The following is a 22,046-nucleotide window of genomic DNA, read 5'->3' on the forward strand; positions in this document are numbered from 1 at the left end:
TTTGAGTACAAATGGGAAATATTGTACCAAAGCAGGTTTGGGAAAAATCACAGTGGTGCCAGGGAGAACCCAGAAGATTAGCAAAAGCACAATGACATTGTCCATTCCATTCACTGCAATGAGAGTGGGGTGGCGAATGCAGATCAAGAGTTCTTTGCAGAAGCATCTTCAATCTCTTTAGCCCAGGAAGAGTCTGCGAGTTACTCCAACCATGGAATATTGTAGCGCTTCTCCGCTTGTTATTGCACAGGATTTGTTATTGTTACACCCCATTCCCCTTGCCACTTAGTCACCACGGGCCTCAAGAGATATTTACGTTTATATTACTTTTTAGATCAGAGTAAACTAAAATTGCCATCAATGGATCTTGAACTTTCAAAATACAGGAATGCAGTTTAAGTCTCTAAGTTGCTGGCAATTCTGTCTCTTGACTTAACAATGGACATACATATTTAAATAACAAGTATTAGCAAATGATTATTATTACAGCTGTTGCATGGATAGTTGTGCAAGTGTAAAAATGGATTACACTTTGGATTTATTTTAAATTGGATAACACATGGAAATTCCAGGGTGGTATCCACATACTATGGCCATGTTCTTCTAAGATTAACAGCATACCAGGATTTAGGCCCTCTCCCAAATGCTTTGACCAAATGTTGGCAACCTAAGTGTAAATTTAGATGAATTATACATTTGGGATTATTTTATATTTTTATTGCATGTGACAGTAGAGTCTGAAATGACATGAATTATACATTTAGGATTATTTTATATTTTTATTGCATGTGAAAGTAGAGCCTGAAATGACAATGTGGAAAAGGTAAAGATGTTTTCCAGAGAAATACAATACCACATTCCATTAAGCATGCCTAAATTCTACTCATTTCAGCAGCATTATGGTTGCAATCTTGCACCATTGTTCCAAAGGCATGATGTCGCTTCTGGTGCAAACACAGAAATGATATCATTGCATCAGGGTGATGCTCTAGGATTTCACTAAAACTCTATAATTTGTGCAAGGAGTGGCATCATGCCATCAAAGCAATAGCAGTCTTGCCCACATTTCCCCCCACTGCCCTATCGAGGGGTTGGGGGCTGCCAGTAGGAGGCATCCCACTTTAGTGGGAAACCTAACTGTTCTAGCTGAAGTTCTTGGGTTAAAGCAACACATATCATGTGTGGCACAAGGTTATTGAATATACCTGTTCCTAACTGTGATTAAAAATACAGATGAAAAGACATTTGACTGCTTTCCAATGTCACCATTCAACGTTAGGGTCAGAATGCACAATCTACCTACACTGGAACCATTCCTCTTCGATGAATTCAGGGAGATTATTATCAGATACAAATTATTCCGTTACTCTTTCTGTGGCAAAATGTATAGGGGCTATAATTAAACATCAAAGACATAATATCAAGTACGGTTCTTCCCATTTTAATTTATGCTTAAGGCAATAGCCAGAGACAGAGCAGAGACAGACAGACACACAGACATTAACGGAAGTACACAGTGGGATGTATTCCACATGACTGGAAAGGAAAATGTACATAGCACAATTCTGCTTGCACAAACTATATTGTAAGTCCTGCAACAACACATAAGCTGTATTACAATATTTTTATTAAAGAGATCATGTGGAACATTGGAATGCATAGCAGATGATTCACAAGATTCCATTTAATTTAGTTTTGAAATTGTATTGGGAGAAATATGTTGTGCTATGTCCTTGTTGTTACATAGAATATCTACCTTCCTAGTATAACTAGGAAATCACTACAAGAGTAGTGAGTGTTGGTGCAATATGAGTGACTAGCATGGGTTTCCTGTCTCTGCAGGTGTTGTATTCCACTACCGTGCAGCCACCAGCAGGTATACCATGAATTTCAAACAGGCTCAAGAGGCTTGTTTGGAAAATGGTGCTGTTATAGCAAACCCTGATCAACTGAAAGCTGCTTATGAAGATGGATTTGAACAGTGTGATGCTGGCTGGTTGTCTGACCAGACTGTTAGGTGAGAAAATCAGATTGCCTCTTAATTGCTCAACCCAACTGTGCCTTTGTACATCCTTAACAGGAAATGGCTTAAAGAAACCTTGAGCTTCACTAGCATTCATTTGCTGTATTACAGATACCCCATCAGACAACCCAGAGTTGGCTGCTATGGAGACATGATGGGAAAGGAAGGAGTCAGATCCTATGGATATCGTCTTTCCAATGAAACCTATGATGCCTATTGCTATGTGGGACACTTAAATGGTAAGCAAAACTCTTATTTTTAGTGGTGGACATGGTGGGTAAAATTGATTAAAATGAAGCAGCAGGGGTACAGCTATAGTGTATGTGACTTTTATAACCATCATGGTCGTAAACTTTAAGTACTGGAAATACTTAAAATACTTAAAATGCTGATTTTTATTTATTTTCTGTCTTGATCCATAGAAGAAATACCAGCATTTGTTCTTCACCTTATCTGATGTAAAACTCTTCTTACGGTTAGAACCACTGTAAAGAGTCATCATGCAAGCATAGTTTCACAGTAATGATTCATATTTCTTTCAGCTTACAAAACAGAATTATTGAATCTATCTATCTATCTATCTATCTATCTATCTATCTATCTATCTATCTATCTATCTATCTATCTATCTATCTATCTATCTATCTATCTATCTATCTATCTATCTATCTATCTATCTATCTATCTATCTATCATCTAATTTTCATCTCACTGTATCTGAAAGAAGTTCAGGGTACATTATTCTCCCTTCCCCATTTTATCCTCATAAAAGCATTTTGAGGTGAGACCAAAGGAATGTGATTGGCCCAAGGTCACCTAACAAGCTTTCATGGTAAAGTACTGTAACCACCACATCACACTGGCTCTTACCAGTAGAAGGGGCCCTGTTGTTTGTGCAGGGGTGTGGAGAACTGGGCTTTAGACATGGGCATGAATAGAAATACGAAGCAAATTTCATCATGAAACAGGCCGTTTTGTGTGTTGCGAAACAGCGTTTTGTGGGGCTGCAGTTATCATGAAATTATCACGAAATTCACGACTTTTGGCCTGTTTCGTTAGCTTCGTGAACAATTCATAATTGCAGACAGGCTGGCGCTGATCCATTGATTCTTTAGGCAACAATGGACCCAGACCTTTTGTTCCCATTGGAAACCCCAATCATAGCCCACTTACCCTTGATTGGCAGCTCTCCTAGCCATCTGGAGAGCTTCCATTCTGCCCTATACAGCCAGGAGCTGGGGGTCAATCCCCTAGGCAACCAAGGAGGTGAGCCTTTTGTAGCCATGGGCACACCAATCTCATGCCTCCAAACTCTGTTCGGCAGGTCTGTCAGCCAACCACAGACCTGCTTTATGTTAGCGTTTTTTATAAAAGGCACCTCTCTGCCTCGTGTTTCAGTCCCAGTAGACAAAAGGAGAGGGAGGAGGACCTGTTGCTGGGATTGGAGTGGGAGAGTATGTGGAAGGATTTGGGATTGTGCTTTTGGCTGCTGCTGCTTTAAAGAGACTAAAAGAAGCCTCTTATTTCCAGCTCTTGGCCTTGCTGTGGGAAGGTCTTTGGGTGAAGGTGCCTTTTTTCCTCCACTCCACCCCACCCCTTACTCCGTCTTCCCAGCCCAGCTCCAGAACGGCTGGTCCTTCATTCTCCTCTGATCCAGCAGCTCCCCGTCCCCATTTCAGTCATGCACTCTGGCAGCACTTCCCTTCCCATCCTTCTGTTGACCTTCCTGATCAACATATTGCAAACTGAGAGGGTGGGTGGAGGAGAGCCTGCTGAAGTCTCCCTGTGAGTTTGGCATCTCTGGGTACGTTGAAATGCCCCAAGTTCTGACGAATCACGAAATTAATGAATCGTTTCAGCAAACATGTCAATTTCATGAAGTTTCATGATTCACAATTCATGGATTGCGACGAAACACAAAACTCTCATTTGGAGCTTTTTCCATTTTGTGCCCATGTCTACTGGGCTTACTTGCTGGGAAAGAATGCAGCTAGTAAAATCTGTAAGCCAGTAAACAGATGGTGGAATTGACACATATATTTTTAGATTGTTATGAAATGAAGAATACTTCAAGAATTGTTGGTAGTTTTCAGGAACTCTGTCTACTCAAAGGATCAGATACAATAAAAAGTAATATTAACATCCAGGCATATAATTTATCCGTAAAGATAAAGATGTCTCTCTGGGAACTGAGATCAAGATAATCCAAACTATAGTATTCTCCATTACTACGTATGGATGTGAAAGTTGGACAGTGAAGAAAGCTGACAGGAAGAAAATTGATTCATTTAAATGTGCTCAAGGAGAGTTTTACGGATACCGTGGATGGCCAAAAAGACAAATAAGTGGGTACTAGATCAAATCAAGCCTGAATTCTCCCTAGATCTGATGAGATCTGGTGAGATCAGGCTCTCCTGGGCTATCTAGCTCAGAGCAGCCACCGTCATTTACCTGCCTTCTTTCTTTCTGCAGCTGTCCTCTCAGCACAGGAGAGTAGGAGAAAGAAGCAGCAGTAGCATCACTGCAACAGCCCTCCCTCCCAGCTCCACCACTTGTCTGCCCTGGCAGAGGTGGGGCAGAGCAGCAATGTCTAGAGAAAGAAAGAGGTCATAGCAGTGCTACCACTGACCACCTTCTTGCCTGCCTTATTTCTCTTTGATTGGTAGTGGCTTCCTCCACCTACCTTCCTCTGTGGCCAGTCAGTGGACCCCTCTTGCCTGCTGACCTGTTCCCCTTGCTTGCCCAATTTGTTTGTTATTGGGGCTACCTTTACCTCTGTCCACCATAGCAATATTGTGGCAGTCCTCAAACAGCGAAGCTTCAAGGAAACATTACAAGATGAGATTGCTGGAATTAATTCATAGTTCAAAACAATAGATTCCCCCCATCCCACATAGGATTCTAATCCCTCTACAGATGCTAATTTCTGTTGTTAACAAGCTGCATTGTACCACTGAACCTTTAAAACCTAATACCCTTTCTTGCAACACCCCACCCACCTTTGGCTGGGATATAAAGGCTCAGAGATTTCCATTCCTTCTTGTATCTGAAGAAGAAAGCTTTGACTCTCAAAAGCTTATATCCTGAAAATCTTGTTGGTCTTTAAGAAGCTGCTGGAATCAAACCTTGCTGTTCTACCACAGACTAACATGGCTACCCACCTGAAACCACTATAGCAATGTTTACTAGGGTTGTTGTGTAACCTCCAAAATGACAGTTGAGCATTGTGTGTTCTTTTTCTTTTACATTGTCTGTGCTTGTGCAGAGAACATTTTCCCACTTTTGCAACCCCATCCAGAACAGAAGTTATCCCATTTTCTGGGTCAAACCTTCCACCCCGCAGTAGCACTTCCATAGCCATCCATAATACCATTGAAGTTTTATCTGCCCACTTTTACAAAAAACTTGTGAAAATCACAGGCTGCTCATGAGTTTGTTTTAAAATCAAACTTATTTGCTTAAGATAATGCAAGATTAGTAATAAACATCTGTTACAATAAGAACCTAAAACTACATCTGAAATTGTGTGCTTGCAATATTCTTTGAATGTTTCCTCTTTAACGCAGTTAACTAAAGAAATCACAAAAGGTACATGAATGGACAATCAGAAGTTTTGCTGGCATGTCCGTTTAAGGACCTGAAACATAAAATAATGGCCAATTGGATCTTTTCAAGTATTTGTAACCAAACAAGTGAGGAATGTTTATTTAGTTTGACCCCCCCCCTTTAATAAATATGGCATTAATATTTGGCTGGTACAAGTGGAAACTGGAAAATTTACTCTTAATGAAGTCTATTTTCCATCTCTCCCTGATGGTGCAGATCCAAAACACATGGAATGTGATCTCCTTTACCACGCTGAACCTGTTGAAACATGCAAATATAATACGTAATCAGGGGAGTGGTAGGAAAGTTCTTTTATGAAGAGGTAATGGAAAATTGTGACATGTAATTTCCCATGATGCACTTTCATGACTTTAGTGAAAAAGAGTAGTGTAAATCCAGATGTTTCTTGCATATTTTCCATATTTCAGAAAGACTAGTAAGTGTGCATTCACAACCGATTGGAAAGTAAGGGCGGACTGCTTTACACAGGTCTGCAGTTTCAAATATCTGAATAGAAAGCTTGCGAGAACAATAATTACCCTGCAGGCTACAATTCTGGAGAATGTATGGGTGCAAACGGATGTAAGTGAAGTTTGATTTTGGCAGCAGTGATCATGAAGTAAACATGTTTATGGCCAGTGTGAAGATTTTCCCCAGGCCTCAGAGACAGGACGCTCTGACTTGCATTGTCAGCATCTCTGATTTCTCATCACCGGCCTCACCCAGTTGTGTTCCCTTCACCAACCTGGCTGTGCTCCATGAGGCAAAAGTTCTATTGTATGCCATCTGTGAGGGGAAGGGGTGGTGGGGATTCTCTGGACTCTCCTGGTCCTCTCAGTGGCGTAGCTGCTGCTTTCCTGCCTAGCCTGTAGGTTCTGAGCCTGCCTGCACCCTTTGACTCTCCACCCAGGGAGGCAAGCCTCTGCTGGCCGGATGCCAGCCCTTGCCCCTCGCCAGAGCCCCCTCGCTTCTTTCCTCCTCCATCCGTCTGCTTTCCTCCTTGTGCTTTGCACCTTGCTTGCTCCCTCTCTTGCTCTCTCCTCGCTACCATCCCCTCTCTCTCCTCGCTACTGCCTCTTCTCCCTTCCAGCCTCCCATTTGAACCTTCTGCTTCCCTGCCTGGACCCCACTCCCTCAGCAGCATCCCAGTGTTTCTCCTGGCCCATCCCTGTGCCTTTCCGGCCTGACCATGTCAGGTGTGCTCATGCTGTTCGTGCTCCATCAGCTTTCACCTGAGCCTGGGCTCCTGCAGCCACTTCTTGGGGTCTGCCCCTGCTGTAGTCTGTGATACCATGCCCCCATCCTTGATCCCTGACCCTCCCCCCCCACTGAGCTGAGCCGCCACAGCCAGGATCTTAAGGGCCAAATATTAAACTGCTCACTTTTGTATACTTCTATTAACTTCAAGTGGGACTATTCTATAGGGTAAGAACTTCATTGAGGACTGGGATACAGTACAGTCCTTCCTGGTCTGAATGTTTACAGGTATGTACAAAGGTAGCCACATAGGCATGAATAGAAGAACCCATTTTGAATTGTTGCTGCACTGCAAACTCCCACAGCAATGTTCCTACAGCTTGTTCTGAGCATCTGATAATCAAAATACTTAAGTTATAACTTACAAATAGTTGTCATTGCTAATGGCCATTGAAGCTGCAACCCTAAGGATGCCTCCCCAAGAGTAAGAACAATGATATAAAATAGGACTTTTGAGTAGACATGTTTAGGACTGCTCTGGTGAGACCAATCTTCCATCCATTTAAAAATAAGGAAAAGGCACATTAGACTCTGATCATAACAAAGACATTGGGGGGGTGGGGAAGTTGCACACAAATACCAGTCTGATTCTAAAGCAAACTAAGGGATATTTACCCATCAGTATAGTGATCAACACAGAGATTAGCAGTCTCCTTTTGGATTATGGGCAGTAGGTACTTTGAATAATTATACCTAATATGGGGGAAACATTTAATCAGAACTGTTGTCAGTCACCTTTTCCTTAAATTTATTCCTATATGTTTTAATGCATTTGACATGTCAGATATACCCCAAACTACCCCTGACTTCTGGCCATACTCTAGTGTAGGCAAGTGGCTAAGAACAATGAAACATAGATATTCCTTCTTATATCAGTTTTGCTCTTTTTCCCACCTGCAACAAAATACATGACCAAAACATCAGAAGAGTGTTCTGTGAAAACAACTAGTTGGTAATCTCCCTGGGTACACGTTTTTTTGGCATGGTGCAGAGGGGAATCAATTTTCTGTCTCATTGACTGCCAAGTCTATCTTGCTGCATTTAACAGCAATAAAAAGAAGCTTAGGTGCTTTTTTAACACACACACCAGGAAAATCTGGAGATTCTTAGAGTGCATTGACTTTTGAGCAGAGGCAATCAACCTAAAACAGGGGCCAAAACTAATACAAACTGCATTGCTGTCTGTAATCCAAACATTGTCATGGTTTCCATGCCTCCTCTGTTATTGCAGGACACAGCCAGAGCTAAGCTCCCTTTCCCGTCTTGTTCCTGGCCCTGGTGTCTGCCTTGATCATTTTGCTGAGTTACTCCTCCATGTGGATTCCAGCTATCAAAACATTACAGATCGCTTAACTCTTGATTCCCTCCCCCCAATATTTCTTCATCACAGTAATGTTGAAGGCTACGTCACTCACAAGTTTGCCAGATGGATTTTCTCTGTGTTTGGGAAGCCATAGCTTTTGCAGATTCATAGTTCAACAACTCAGACTGTATGATGGGATTAATCCCCCACTTAAATGTGGAATGTAACACTCTTGTAGACAGAGCAAAAGCTGGTTTTAGAGAAGTTGCTCTTAATACTTCTATTGTTTTCATTAGTGGAGTTATACTTTTAGAAGGAAATCTATTTCAAAGGTCCAAATAATCATTCACCTTTGGTGTTATGGAATGAGTGAAAAGGACATAAATACCAGCCTACTTTAGTTATTCCTGGTGCCAGTTCAAATTAGTATTTTAGTGGGTTTGATATGTATGGCATATATAGATATAGATATAGATATAGATATAGATATAGATATAGATATAGATATAGATATAGATATAGATATAGATATAGATATAGATATATAGATGGATAGCTAGAGATAGAGACAGAGATAGAGAAAGAGATAGAGATATATCACTAGAGGGCAGTTTATGATATAAATGTCATGCTTTATTGTACTGCTTTGATTTCCATTAAGAAGCTTTTTCAGGAACTGTGTTTTTCAGGTCTTTCTGTTCTGTTCTCATCTCCATTGTACCTTGTCTTACTCAAAGAGCAGATGAGTAGACATGGGCACCAACAGAAGAAAAAAATGAACATGGTGTTCGTTGTTCGTTGCATCCACGAACAACGAACATTGACGAACATGACCTGTTCACGAACATGTTTGTTGTTCGTTGTTCATGGGGGCCAGCAGGCTCTCCTCTAGCCATCAAGATCCTTACTGCACCACTCCCAGAAACCCTAGGGCAACAGCAGGAGTTCAGGCAGTCCCTGCCTCTGGTTGCCAAGGGAACTGATTGCAGGTGCCAGATTGTCTGGCTTGATGAACAGCAACGAACAGCAACTAACGAGGCTTGCAACGACCACCTGTTCATTTAGAATGGGGCCTCACAAACAGCTTTTTAGTTTGATGTATTGTCGAAGGCTTTCACGGCCGGAGAACGATGGTTGTTGTGGGTTTTCCGGGCTGTATTGCCGTGGTCTTGGGAAATACAGCCCGGAAAACCCACAACAACCAGCTTTTTAGTTTGTATTGCTGTTCGTGCCCATCTCTACCGATGAGCGCTTTTATTATGTAGAGCTGCTTTCCCATTTCATCTGTGAATCAGATCTTAATTCAGACCTGAACAACATGTGACCCACCTAGCAGAAGGCAGTCCACCAGCCACATCTACTGACATGTTATGTGCTTGACAACCCTATTTGACTAGAAGGTTTATTGGGCCAGAGCCACCATAAGTAGCTGGTGGTTGTAATTTGTACAGGTCTGCCTTGGATGGCCATAATCTCCAGTATTAAATTTTCACAACTCTATTACATTATGCACTGATTTTTGTGAAAGCTTGATAACTTCATAGTATGTACTATGTGTGCATTATCCAGCTATAATTTCTGCACAGTTTAACAGGTCATGTCAATATTTATACTTTGTTTCAGGTTTCTACAATCCTTATCCCATTACATTGTTTATTGGATGTCCCATCCTGTTGATTGCATTGATTTACACTGTGAAATCCTCCTTGAGTCTTAGTGAGAAAGGAAGACTATTAATAACTTAAATGAATAAATTCATATGGGTCTTTGATAAAGTCTGCAATCAGGTTGCAATCCTATCTACACTTACCTGGGAGTAAGCTCCAGTTTTCACAGTGGGTTATACTTGGGGGGAGCTGATTTCTGAGCAAACATGCTTAAAGATTGCAATGTCAATAGTTCCTTGGCCAGCAGATGAATGGCAAATACAATTTTTGGACCAGGCACTCATAGGTTAGCTAGGAACCCAACTTTCACAAAATGTAGTTGTTACAGAAAGTGAATACAGATGTCACCAATGCAACTTCATCAGTCATCATTCCCTTTGCTAATATGGTCTGTGTGTGCAAGGCAAAATGAGCTTTTAACAGCAAAATAATCATTCCCAGTAAAGAGAAGTTAATTTAATGTATCTAACTTCTATCCTATTAATAGGAAGCCTCTATGCTTACAGTTTGTAAGCCTCTGGTGTGTAAAATCCTTAGAAGCATTTCAGAGAAGTCAGGTATTCCTAGTACTGGTACATTTAAGAAGCAATCCCAAGCAGATCTACTCAGAACTATGTACCATTTATCACTTATTCCCACGGTTGCAACATAAAGCACTTGTATCCTCCTAAGCCTTAGCTGGACTTACATCCTGAACCCTCCTCAACTTGTTTACTTAGAGATAGGACTCATTGATTGCATTGGGATTTACTTCCAAATAACTATCTTTATGATACATCTCTGAGCATTTCTAATTGTTTCTGCTTTTTGCTCTTTAACAATAATTAAAACACTATTTTGTAAAAAGTGAAAGAGCTCCAAAACAAGACACTTATTCCATTTCAAGTCAAACTGAGATCAAAACATTTTATTACCTTCTGAATTGTTTCAGAAATTGCATTCTTCAGAAAAATGGGACAAACATATTTTCATCTGTAGTTCTGCAGAATTGTTTGAACATTTTTTCCAGATTCAAACAATCCTTGCCCATTTCTCTTTGATAATATTTTTGTTAGCATATTGCAGTGCCTGTTACAGCTCTTAAGATGAAGATTAGATTAATATTGACACATGGATTCGTAGTTTCCTTGTAAGCAGATGGTTTGTTTGTAGGCACAATGCCTGTTTGTGACAAGGAGCATTAATGGGAATTTGTTTGCTGTGCTTATTGGCTTAGTGTTGTTTTTGAAACTAGAAATTTGGAGATGTAATTGCTTGGTTTGAATGTCAGCAACTAGGCACATTAACATAATTAAACCGTTCTTATATTAACAGGAATTTAAAAAAAAAATAGTTGATAGCATGACAAAATGTGGTGGTGGTTATTGTTTTTGGCATTTTCTTTGTTTATGTGGAAGGCTATACTGTTCTTTGGTCATATAAATAATAGTACCCTTTTATTGGAGACACTGAGAATGATCTGGTTCTAAACATGACCCAAGATTCCTCATGGAAGAAAGCAACGTTTAGTGTCCACATATCTCCTTACAAGAAGAAAGCTCAGGATTTGTGGCATCATGGTACAAAATATTATATCCATCAGTCTCTTCCATTATGCCCTTTGAAAACAACGTTCTGCTATTGAAATGGAGATAGCTGTCTTTTTGTATCTGCTGTTCTCTTTTCCTGACAATATGGGTTGTACAGAAGAAGGACTTGCACATTTTAGTGATCCCTGGACCTATAAACACTATGTAGTGGACACCCTGTGGAATCCTGTTACTCTGTCAGAGCAGAGAGGTTCACTGGAACAATTATATGGCTGAAAGTACTGGTGACACAGTTAGGATGTCATCCCATTCCTGGTATCTAGGCCTCAGCCATTAAGGTTTTAGTCTAAGGCTGTTGCTCTCTTTGTCTCTCTTCCTGTGATTCAGGGAAGATGGAAGGGTGTTGCAAAGAGGAAACAAATATTTGGAATAGAAAGACAGCATGGAGCCAGTCCATGTCTTGTTACCAGCTAGTGATGAATGGCAAGCTGAATCTGCCATTGTTAGTGCTTGTAATGAGACAGATCTCATTGCTCTGTAGAATGGTTATATCTACCTAGCTTCTGTTTTTCGCTGTTCTGCACCTCTTTGTGTCTTCCAGTTGCATCTATCAGTTTTTGGCTCCCTTCTTTTACAGATAGATGTAGTAGAGTAGAGCTAGAAAGTGAATTGGGGATCTACCCCCATTACAGTCTGTTTGTCACAGAAGGAAAGGCTAACAGAAGGGGGAATCATTTTATTGTAAAAATTTAGCAGTTACTATAGTAATTAGTAAATTACTATTAAAGTGCTATTATTGTTTAATGCAGTGCTGTAACATGGTGTTTCACAGACAGATCCTTGGCCTAATGATCTTAAAATATAAATTTTGATAGAGGGAGAAACAACAGAGGATTGGAAGAGGGTAGCAAAAGCGAGATGGCCAAAGAGGCTACAGGAACTTAAGCTTGGTTAGCATTGGGAACTGGGCATGAGAATTACTGAGTTAAACGAAAGACTTCGCAAAACAGTTTTGAGAAGTTTGGAGGAAAGAGAAGGGGAATCACATGCATTTGCAAGGAGGGACATTCTGTTATAATCCCATGTGCCAGCTATGTTCTTCTGACAACCTTCTCCTTCTGGTGCCCTCTTTTAGGATTGTCCATATGGCAACAGCTAGGTCATACATATGGCAACAGATTGTAGAATTTTTCTTTAGTAGGCCAAGTCCTCCAGAATAGCCTATCAGAGTGGGTCCAGAAGGTGCCTTTACTTCCTTCCTGTAGGAAAGCATATAAAATTGTTTTATTTCAGAGGGCATTTGGTGGAGAATAACTGTTGGGTCAGATTTGGCTGCATTTTCCTAATGTATTGTTATGCTGTTACTGTGTCCTTGCAATTGCCTTGAGTCTAAAGAGAGATATAAATATTTTAAATAAATAAACTAAATATGTAAATAATGGGCACCTTCATATGGATGAAGAAGACAAGAGTTGTGTAAGCAAATGTCACGGATGAGGACATATTGGTGGAAGGAAAGATCTTAGTAAGAAATCCGACTCGTGGCGCATTTTTGTTTCAGCCATAGATGTGTTGGAAGCCATGTTTTCCATTTCAATCCCTTTAGAAATGTGACATAGCTGTACACTTTGGTTCATGCCACACTTTTGGTTCTTTTATAATGGTGCATTGTTTCTGTTTCCCTAGGTGATGTCTTCCATGTAACTGTGCCCAACAAGCTAACCTTTGAAGAAGCTAAAAGGCAGTGTGAAGCACAGGATGCAGTTCTTGCTTCTGTTGGTGATCTTCATGCTGCCTGGAGGAATGGCTTTGACCAATGTGACTATGGCTGGTTGGCTGATGGCAGCGTGCGCTACCCTGCTTCTGTGGCAAGAATCCAGTGTGGAGGAGGCTTACTTGGTGTGAGAACCCTGTTTCGCTATGAGAACCAAACAGGGTTTCCTTACCCAGATAGTCGATTTGATGCCTACTGTTTTAAACGTAAGTTTATTTGATGTTTATTTTAAGAGTGCATAACTATTTCAGTTTTTTAAAAGTTATGTATCCTTTTTAATTTGCTGGAGTCACTTTCTTACAGGTTTGTAATAAAAGCAGCTCATGGCTGAGGCCTTTTTGCAGTCTTGGCAGAGGAACTCCATTGAAACAATCTTGAAATAACATTAATCATCCACAGATATTTCAGAACAAAGAGGACAGAAATGTAGATGTTTCATCTCTATTCTTCTGGGCTCACCTCTAGGAAACAATTTTCATCAGCTGCCAAGGGCTTTCTTGCAGTTCTCTAAGGCAAAGTAACAGATGGTTCAGCGGCTAACTGAAGCATGTCTTATTGTGAAGTTTCAAGCAACAATCTTGATACTATTCCGGCTAGTTTTTGGACAGGGTACATAGATTCCTAAGAAGTACGCGTGCAACAACTGGGAGGTGGCTCTTTGCTCTCCTTTCATGCAGTTCTGTACTGCTTACCCTTTTCACACCTCCATACTTAACTTGCTCCTAGCTTGGACATCCAAACTTGGTATATATGTCTCATCCACATGGACCCAGCATTTCTGAGTGACCTGAAAGCGTACATCTGAAAAGTGTTTCCTCTGGTTAAATAGAGAGCTTAAGTAAATAACTTCAGAAGGGAGAGTGAAATAATGCAAATGATCAACACAATGCAAATTAAGTAAAATTTTTCCGTATAATAATGAACTTGATCAAGAACCACCAAATTGTACTTAATTATATATCCCTTTACCTTATGCCTTTTGGAAAGAAGGCAGTGGGGGAAACTGAAAATCTTGCTGTGAGATGAGAGGTAGAGGGCTGGTGGGGAAGAGATGGGGAAGGAGGAGAGAGCAGTGAATGAAGGAAGAAGCATGACCTGCTTCACTTCAAGAAGCTCTTCCATGGAAGCGGAAGGGAAAACAATGGCGGTGGAGGAAGAGGTCGACTGAGCAGGAAGCAAAACACCACACTGTGTTGTCACTGTCATTAAATCTTTACAGTCTCTCTTCATTCTTGTCTACTGAAACAAGCAGTTTTCAAGAGTACATCTAGAATAGAAAACAAAACATTTTTGTAATGGCATTAGAGATGGTTAATTGGAGCAAAGAATGGAAAATATACTGTTCAGCTCTAAGAAAGACAAGATCTAGCTAAGACATCTAGATAGCAGCAGTGCCTGAAGTCTGTAGAACAGATGTTTGTACAATAAAAAGTAATGATGTCATCTTTTCACCCTGCCTCTTTACCTCTTGCCTTGAAGCTGGAGAATTTACTCTATCTTTGTACTTTTGCACCAGATTGCTTTAAATTTCTACCATCCTTTTCCTGAAACTAGTTCCAGCATCACTAATACAAAGATCTGCTTTTGTGTCAGTACCAACAGATCCAGGAAGTGAAAAGGGGGTCAGGCAAAGGCAGAGTGAATGGGATTTCTCAGATGCCAAGTAGATGCTGGCATCTTCGCATTCAGGAAAGCAACAGTTATTTGCCAAAAAAGGGGCATCTGTATTAATGATAAAAACATTGCCATTAACAAAGGAGACAACCATTTTTTGTGGCTGAGCCTCAAGCTGCTTTTGAGTCACACTTTCCTTTTGAACAAAATTATTGTATGAACATTTTAAAATAAATTATATTTTTTCCAGCTTGGGCAGGGGAGAGAAATCATTCACTGTTTTGGAAAGTGTCATCTGAAAAAATAATTTCAATAAATTTAAATTTCAAGATTATAGTTCATAATGTAAAATATCAGATACAATTCAGAAAAAGTTAGGTTCCCCTAAGTCCAACTGATAAATTCTTTAATGGGTACTAAATTCTCAGTGAATTCCCAGAGCTGAAACAAACATCTGTGACTAGATTTCCCAGTGCCATTTTAAAAATTTTTTTTAAATCAACTGCTGAGGGCTCTTGATTTCTAATTAAGCGTGTTGGAACTCTTTCTCCATGCCATTTTCTTGATATAAATAGACATCTTCAGGGATGGGCCCCTCAAACAATGGCTTGTCCGGAGGTAGGACAATAACTTGGGAGAGATCTGATATGACTATCTGGGATGGACTGTAGGTAAAAATATTGCTTGATTACCCAGTAAGTACCGAGCAAGAAGGTTATCAGATGTGCTGAGTAACTCTGATTAGATAAGTGGGAGAGGAAAGGTGGAGGGAGGTGTTGATGGGATTAGGCAGGGAGTTTTCTCAGGAAGCCTCATTATCTCTGCTGCTTTCTGGGGTGTAGAGGGCCATCAGTCAGTCATTCCCCCTATGACTGATGACTTGGTAACTTTCCAGTCTCCAGACCAGCTGGCGTTCTCTCTGCCAGGGGCCAGGCAATGTCTAGGAGTTATAGCAAGGGGTTTATGATATTCCATTTCTATAAACTACCCTTATAGCATGGGAAGGGAGTCTGACTGCTAACAGCATCATGTGTTCATGAAGTCACTATTAGCCTGGTAGCAGGAAAAATGCAGATCCCTATATTATACCTTTTTACCACGAGACTGATAACAGCTTCTGGGTGGAAAAAATGATTAAACCCCAGCACTACTGCTCCAATCAAAATGGAAATCTAATTAGCTGCTTTAAAGTAAGAAAGCAAAATACAAAGGCAGGTCATGATCTCCTCTTGCATGTCTGTTTCAGCCTTAGTAAACACAAGATATTATCTGTATTATGCCCTGAATGTGACAGCCGAATCCACACACACTCACCATCCGCTTATCTTGCGCAGTCATGGAAGTTGGGTTCATTCCGCTACCATGCTGTGCATCATCACATTCACCCTCCCAGTGCGTCTTCGTGGTGCAATCAGTTCTCCACATGCCACTGAGTAAAGCGTTATAGGGGCGGTTCCCTTCTTCGTCGTCAGTGTTGAAGGCTCATGACACTTCTTCTTCTTTTTTTAAAAGTTAATTTTGCGCTATACTGATATTCCGACTTCTAAGAAATGGCAAGGTCCCCTCCCCTTCAACTTTGATTGGCCCATTTTTTGCTCGTCACAGACCACTTTCTAACAATTGGCTGGTGGTTATGGAGGGCAAATTTGAAAATAATTTGTCACATTAAAACATTCTCCAGAAACCCTGTTGTTTACAGTGGTGTTCTGCTTGTAGTAGTCACCAACATGGATGCTCAGAGCGTGATATTTCTAATGATGGCTCAGATTGTGGTTGGCATGCTTCGCAGCACAGCCAATATGGTCCTAGCCTTTTCCTGCACAAACCGCTGTTCACTAAAGTGGGTTTTGCGGTATACCGACCTTTCTTTATTTTGCAAATGCGCTATGAAAACCCAATTTTTTTTAAAAAGTGCCAGGCAAAAATAGATTTCCGCCATTATCACGTGGTACAGAAAGGAGGCGCAATTGTGGCGTGGTGATGGCGGGGAACACACAGAATGGGAAAGCTTGTATCTGCTTGAACAGCACCGCGGTTGCGAAAAAGGCACGGAAACAAAAAGGAAGTGTGGATTCGGCCTATGTTTCAGTGTGATTTCAAACTGCAGTTCCTAGGATATAAATAGCACTAGCCAATGAATCCAGCAATTTGAGAAAGGCTGTGACCCCACGTCCAGATGTGCCAGATGTGCATGTATTCTTAGTTTGCTTTTTAACACCCTGAACAACAGATTGCTTTTTGTGCTTGGAGCCATCAGGTTCAAAAGCAGTTGGTCACTGTAAGTTTACAACAATGACCTTGATCATTTTGCTCACAAATGTGTTTCCCTGGGAGTCATGTGGCTTTCTAGAATGCCAATAATTTTACTAATGGCACTGCTGGCTCTAGAAGCCAATCCCACTGACCTTATGAGAGCCTAAAGCTTCTTTGTACTTTACACATGTGTATCTCCTATCCCAGTAGATTTTCAAATTTATATAAAAAGTGGTTCTGAATAGTGCTTCCCTGTCACAGTCCCTTCTTAGTTTCTCAATACTCCTTCACCTCAAAACATTTGCCACCATACCCCAAAATGAAGAAACCAGACAAAATCCATGTATCAAACTAGGGTTTATTAATTAATACAAACTGTATATTAAACTCATGCTTCCCATTGTATGGGCTCCCTAAGAGGCTGCCCATTGGGTTTGTCAGCATTTGGGCAACTCACCCTGGCTTCAGACTTGACATGGCTATGCCTGCTTTTCCTTGTCTGTGAAGAGTTGTTGCTCATCAACCTCATCCCCACACACCGTGCAGTGTAAAGGTCCAAGTGCTGATGCTCAGTGCCAAGAGATAATCCGCACCAGAGCTCTGGGACCATGCAGCCATCAGTGGCTGACAAAAAGCATGAAGGAACAGTAGCCTTCTGTTTTCAGCCCTCTCATTGGCCCTCTTGCCCCACCCCCAGTGCCTGTTGCCTCCAATTCTCTAAGGAGGATGTGCACAAAATCATTCCTACCAATATTATGGCATAAAAGTGCTTCTCATCCTTTAAATTGTATTTCTTCCTAGTTGCTTGCATGCTCAGATGCCTTCAAAAGAAAGTAAGGGTCTTGTAAACATGGTTAAAGTAATTTCATTAGGACATGAACTTATGCTTATGCTGTCCAGATTTTTTTGTAAAGGATGGCTTTTGTGTACCAAATATCAAGACTTTTCTTTAGTAGGAGAAGAACAATAATTTTAAAAAGAACTTCTAAATGAACACTGGTTCTTCTTAGACTGTAGTAAAATTAAAACATCAGTTTTGCCAAAATCAATTGATTCTTAATGGATATGGGTTTTATAGCCAAACACAGAGTATTTGGAACATTTCCCTTATCTTTCTTAGGACCTAACCCCAATGAAGTCAAAAGCAGTCTGTCCACTGAGTTTGTTATCTTTGGCCCAAATGTACAAAGCTAAAGCAGTTTTCTTTAAATTTTGTTTTGTTTTGTTATGTTTAGCTTTTAAGGCTGCTTAAAGCTCTCAAAGCAGCAGACAATAAAATCATACTAAAGCATAAAGTGGTCATTGAAAGCAAAATACAGTGCACAAACATTAGAAACAGTCCACCACATTCAATCAGAAGCAATTTCAGTCCTCAAGAAGCCTGGCAAACTAAAAATGTTTTCACTGTTCTTCTCTTGAAAATTACACTAGAGCTGGCCTGGCAAATTTCCTTCAGGAAAAATTTAATTAAGTAGATGCCCCAATCAACAATAACAACAAACATCCCTATGTTTCTGGTAGAGATTAATCTCAGGTTGCTGGGTTACGTAAATCTGTTAATGTATCTAGCACATTTTAATTCATGGGTAGAGAGTTGGGATTATATATGAGCAAAGGCATTCCCCTATATAATGTGGCCACAGCTTTGGACATAATTAAGAAATGTAAATGTTCTTATTTTTAAAGTATAAATATCTAAGTACCTTACAGAGATTCATAGTTCATATGCATGTACTTATATAAACAAAGCAGTGTAGCAGGAAAATAGATGATTGGCAGAGAGCAGTGATTTCTCTTACAGATCTCTAGATTGACAAGCCCAGGAAGTAACTCACTAGAGCTACTCTTGCTTGTCTAAAAAAACGAGGGGAGGAAATAAGAGATATATTTCTATTTTTCTATCCCTACTGTTTGGGGAAGCCACAGATCAGTTTCTGATTGTTGAACTGGATCTCAGCATGAGTTCAGTATGAGTAGGTTCATGATTAGACATGGGCACGAACCAAAAAAATTTAACGAACCAGCAGTTTGTGGTTCGGTGCCGACGACGAACCTGAACCAGTGAACCACAACAAACATTTCCCACTGATGAACCAGTTGGAGGTTCGTGGGCATCAGAATGGCCCCTGTTGAACTTAGAGAGCCCATATTCCCCGGGAATGTTTAGCAGGCTCTTCTCCAGCCAGAACCCAAGTTTGGTCAAGATTGCAATAGGGATCTTGGAGTTATCCCCTCTCCAATCTGAGGCCCCCAGGAAACTCCCATTTGATACAATTAGAGCCACCAGTTGATGTTGGCCCAGTGTACAAGGGGTTGGCCGTCAGAACTGCCTATCAGGATTTGCAGGGATGAGATTGGAGTGCCCATGGCTACAGAACACCCCTCCCCCCTCCATCCCCCAGGGGTCTTCTCCCATGTAACCAATTGTAACCAATTTGCAGCTTCATGGTTGGAAGGAAGACCTGCTGATCAGGGTAAGCTGGGCTTCGATTCGGGTTTCCAGGGTGACAGAAGGAGTACAGACAGAGTTCAGGCATTCCCCCAGCTCCGTTTCCAAGGGAATTGATTGATGGTGCCTGACTGTCCGGCTTCACGAACCACGGAAGAACAGAACGAACCGGGCTTCCAACGAATGCTGGTTCATTGGCCATGGACCCTCATGAACCGCTGGTTCGTGAACAGACAATCAGGCGGTTCATGGGGTTTTTTTGGTTCGTAATGCGGTTTGTGCCCATGTCTATTCATGATCAATAGATTTTCAGCTTCTTAAATGTTTGGGCTGGCATATAATTGGAGTACTTTATACACAGTTGAGTTAATGTAGGCTAATCTTGATTTCTGTGTGTTTTTAAATGACTTCCCAGTATTATTTATTTTTTAAAAAAACATTTCTATGCTGACTTTCCACCAAAATCAAGATTTGCAATGTCAGTGAATGCCTGCAAGGCTGAAGGATTAGTAAGCCTTTTCTATGTTTCATTATGCAAAGCTATCGTCTTTCATTCTTCCATTCTTCCATTGTTTTTTTCTCTCTCTCAAGGGCCTCATTTCCTCCATGCTGTCCCCAGTTGAATTTCTGTGTCTAAAATTTCTGTAGGAGAATTGGAATTGGAATTGGAAAATACACCTGGGAACAAGGCACTTTGTTGATCGCTTAATGGTTATAGCCACTAACAAATCGTTGTTGGTTGACCAGTGTTGATATCAAAAACTAGGGTTGCCAGGTCCCCTTAACCTCCTGATGGGAGGGGGAGAACCCAGCAGTCACTTTATTATTTTTCTTTGTGTGTGTGTGCTTTGCATGAGCACGAGCTTCCCACTGGGCCAATCTGGGTCCCAAAATGTCCTGATTTGGCCTGTTTGGGGCCCAGATTGTCTCACTACGAAGTGTGGAGGTGCTCTTGGGGCAGTGTGATGATGTCACTCCCAATAGTGACATTGTCTCACTGCCGCCAAGGAGCACGGCAGTCAGGTGAATGGGGGGGGGCAGAGGATGGGAGCTGGGGATCCCCCACCCCCACCATGGGAACGGCAAGCCTAACAGAAACTGAGATGGGAACCTCAAGTCTGTGAATAAAGCCAAGCTTGGGGAGCTGTTAAAACAGCTTCCACATAGTGAGTGTTTCAGGTGTACAATCTTTGATTTATGCCCTATTGCAAATGGTGTATCGTCTAATTCAAATAAGTGCTCTCCTTAGTAAGCACATTGGAAATAAATCTTATTCTATGTTACTCTAACTGCAGTCCTATGCAGACTTATCCCCTTCTACACCCACTGACTTCAGTTTTACAATCTGTAACCTAAAAAGGCTTTGACTGTCCTGAAAAAGGTCAGCCTGTGGCATAAAAAAAAGTATTATGTGATCCAGTTCCTTAATATATATTTCAGGAAAATAAAACATATTATTCATAGCTGTTACTTTGCTGAATTTTTAAAAAGGTGTCAAATGAAAAAGGAAGTTTGTTCCAAAGTAAAAGCATAAGGTAAACATGCAAGGGATGAACTTAAAAAAGCTCTTAAATCTCTCCCAGTTCCAAATCAACTTCATTTGGGCTGTGCGTAATGTAAAAAGAATACATTTTGTAGAATGCACGATAGGCTTTGATGTAAGCAGCTGTCGGTGAGATAATTTGCTTTCTTGCAGTATTAGAAGTGAATAGTTTATTAGGAAAAACTTCTTCATTTCTTGATTCAGAAGAAGCACAAAGAAGATAATCCGTTGAACACATGGTTCAAGGAGTGCAGTAATGCAAGACATCTGTACAGAAGGCATCCATTGAACATTGGAGCTGAGCCTGTTTTAGAAGAATCAACCTTCTCTTGATGGAATTGTCTTCTTCAGGGAAAAGGCAAATTAATCCCTGAGAATAAACAGCTCCATCACACTAACCTTTTATATAGTTAAGTTCACAAATCTAAAAAATCTGTATCTTCTGAACCTTGCTAGTGCAAAAGCAAATTCTAATGAAGCTGAAATAATTCTAGATTCAAATCTTGCTGCAAATCAGAACAAGTCAGCTGAAACCAATCTTAGTGTTTTGCCAGTTAGCTGAAGATAAATTGAACGAGCTTTATATGGAAAGCTAAATACAGGAATGAATTGGAGACTTTTTGTTGAGCCTTACTAAGTGTGTGCCATATGGGCCATGTTGTGGAGCCTTTGGCATTGCTGAACATTGGTGATGGAGAGTGCCCTCAAGTCATCGCTGACTTATGGTGACCTCTGCTGGGGTTTTCAAGGCAAGAGACTAACAGAAGTGGTTTGCCATTGCCTGCTTCTGCAACTCTGGTCTTCATTGGAGGTCTCCCATCCAATTACTAACCAAGGCCGATCCTGCTTAGCTTCTGAGATCTGACGAGATGAGGCTCATCTGGGCTATTGAGGTCAGGATGCTGAACAATGAAATAATATAATAAATAATTAAATTCTGGAAAATCAGAAGTGACTTATAGCAATCACTCATGAAGTTTTCAAGGCAAGAGATTAGCAGAGATTGATTGCCATTGTCTTCCTTAGGG

General features: G+C 40.8%; 1 protein-coding gene across 1 annotated transcript in view; it reads left to right on the plus strand.

Moving 5' to 3' along the window:
- The window catches only part of VCAN (versican), a gene marked incomplete at its 5' end in the record, with an annotated part of 158,903 nt that overhangs the window by 16,005 nt on the left and 120,852 nt on the right, over nucleotides 1-22,046 (plus strand). Inside the window, 3 exons of the mRNA XM_054987095.1 lie at nucleotides 1,843-2,017; nucleotides 2,135-2,262; nucleotides 13,072-13,365. Of these exons, the coding sequence (XP_054843070.1) occupies nucleotides 1,843-2,017; nucleotides 2,135-2,262; nucleotides 13,072-13,365 (597 nt within the window). The remainder of the gene's footprint in view (nucleotides 1-1,842; nucleotides 2,018-2,134; nucleotides 2,263-13,071; nucleotides 13,366-22,046) is intronic.

Source organism: Eublepharis macularius, chromosome 8 (assembly GCF_028583425.1).
Source record: "Eublepharis macularius isolate TG4126 chromosome 8, MPM_Emac_v1.0, whole genome shotgun sequence".
NCBI classification, from domain to species: Eukaryota; Metazoa; Chordata; class Lepidosauria; order Squamata; family Eublepharidae; genus Eublepharis; species Eublepharis macularius.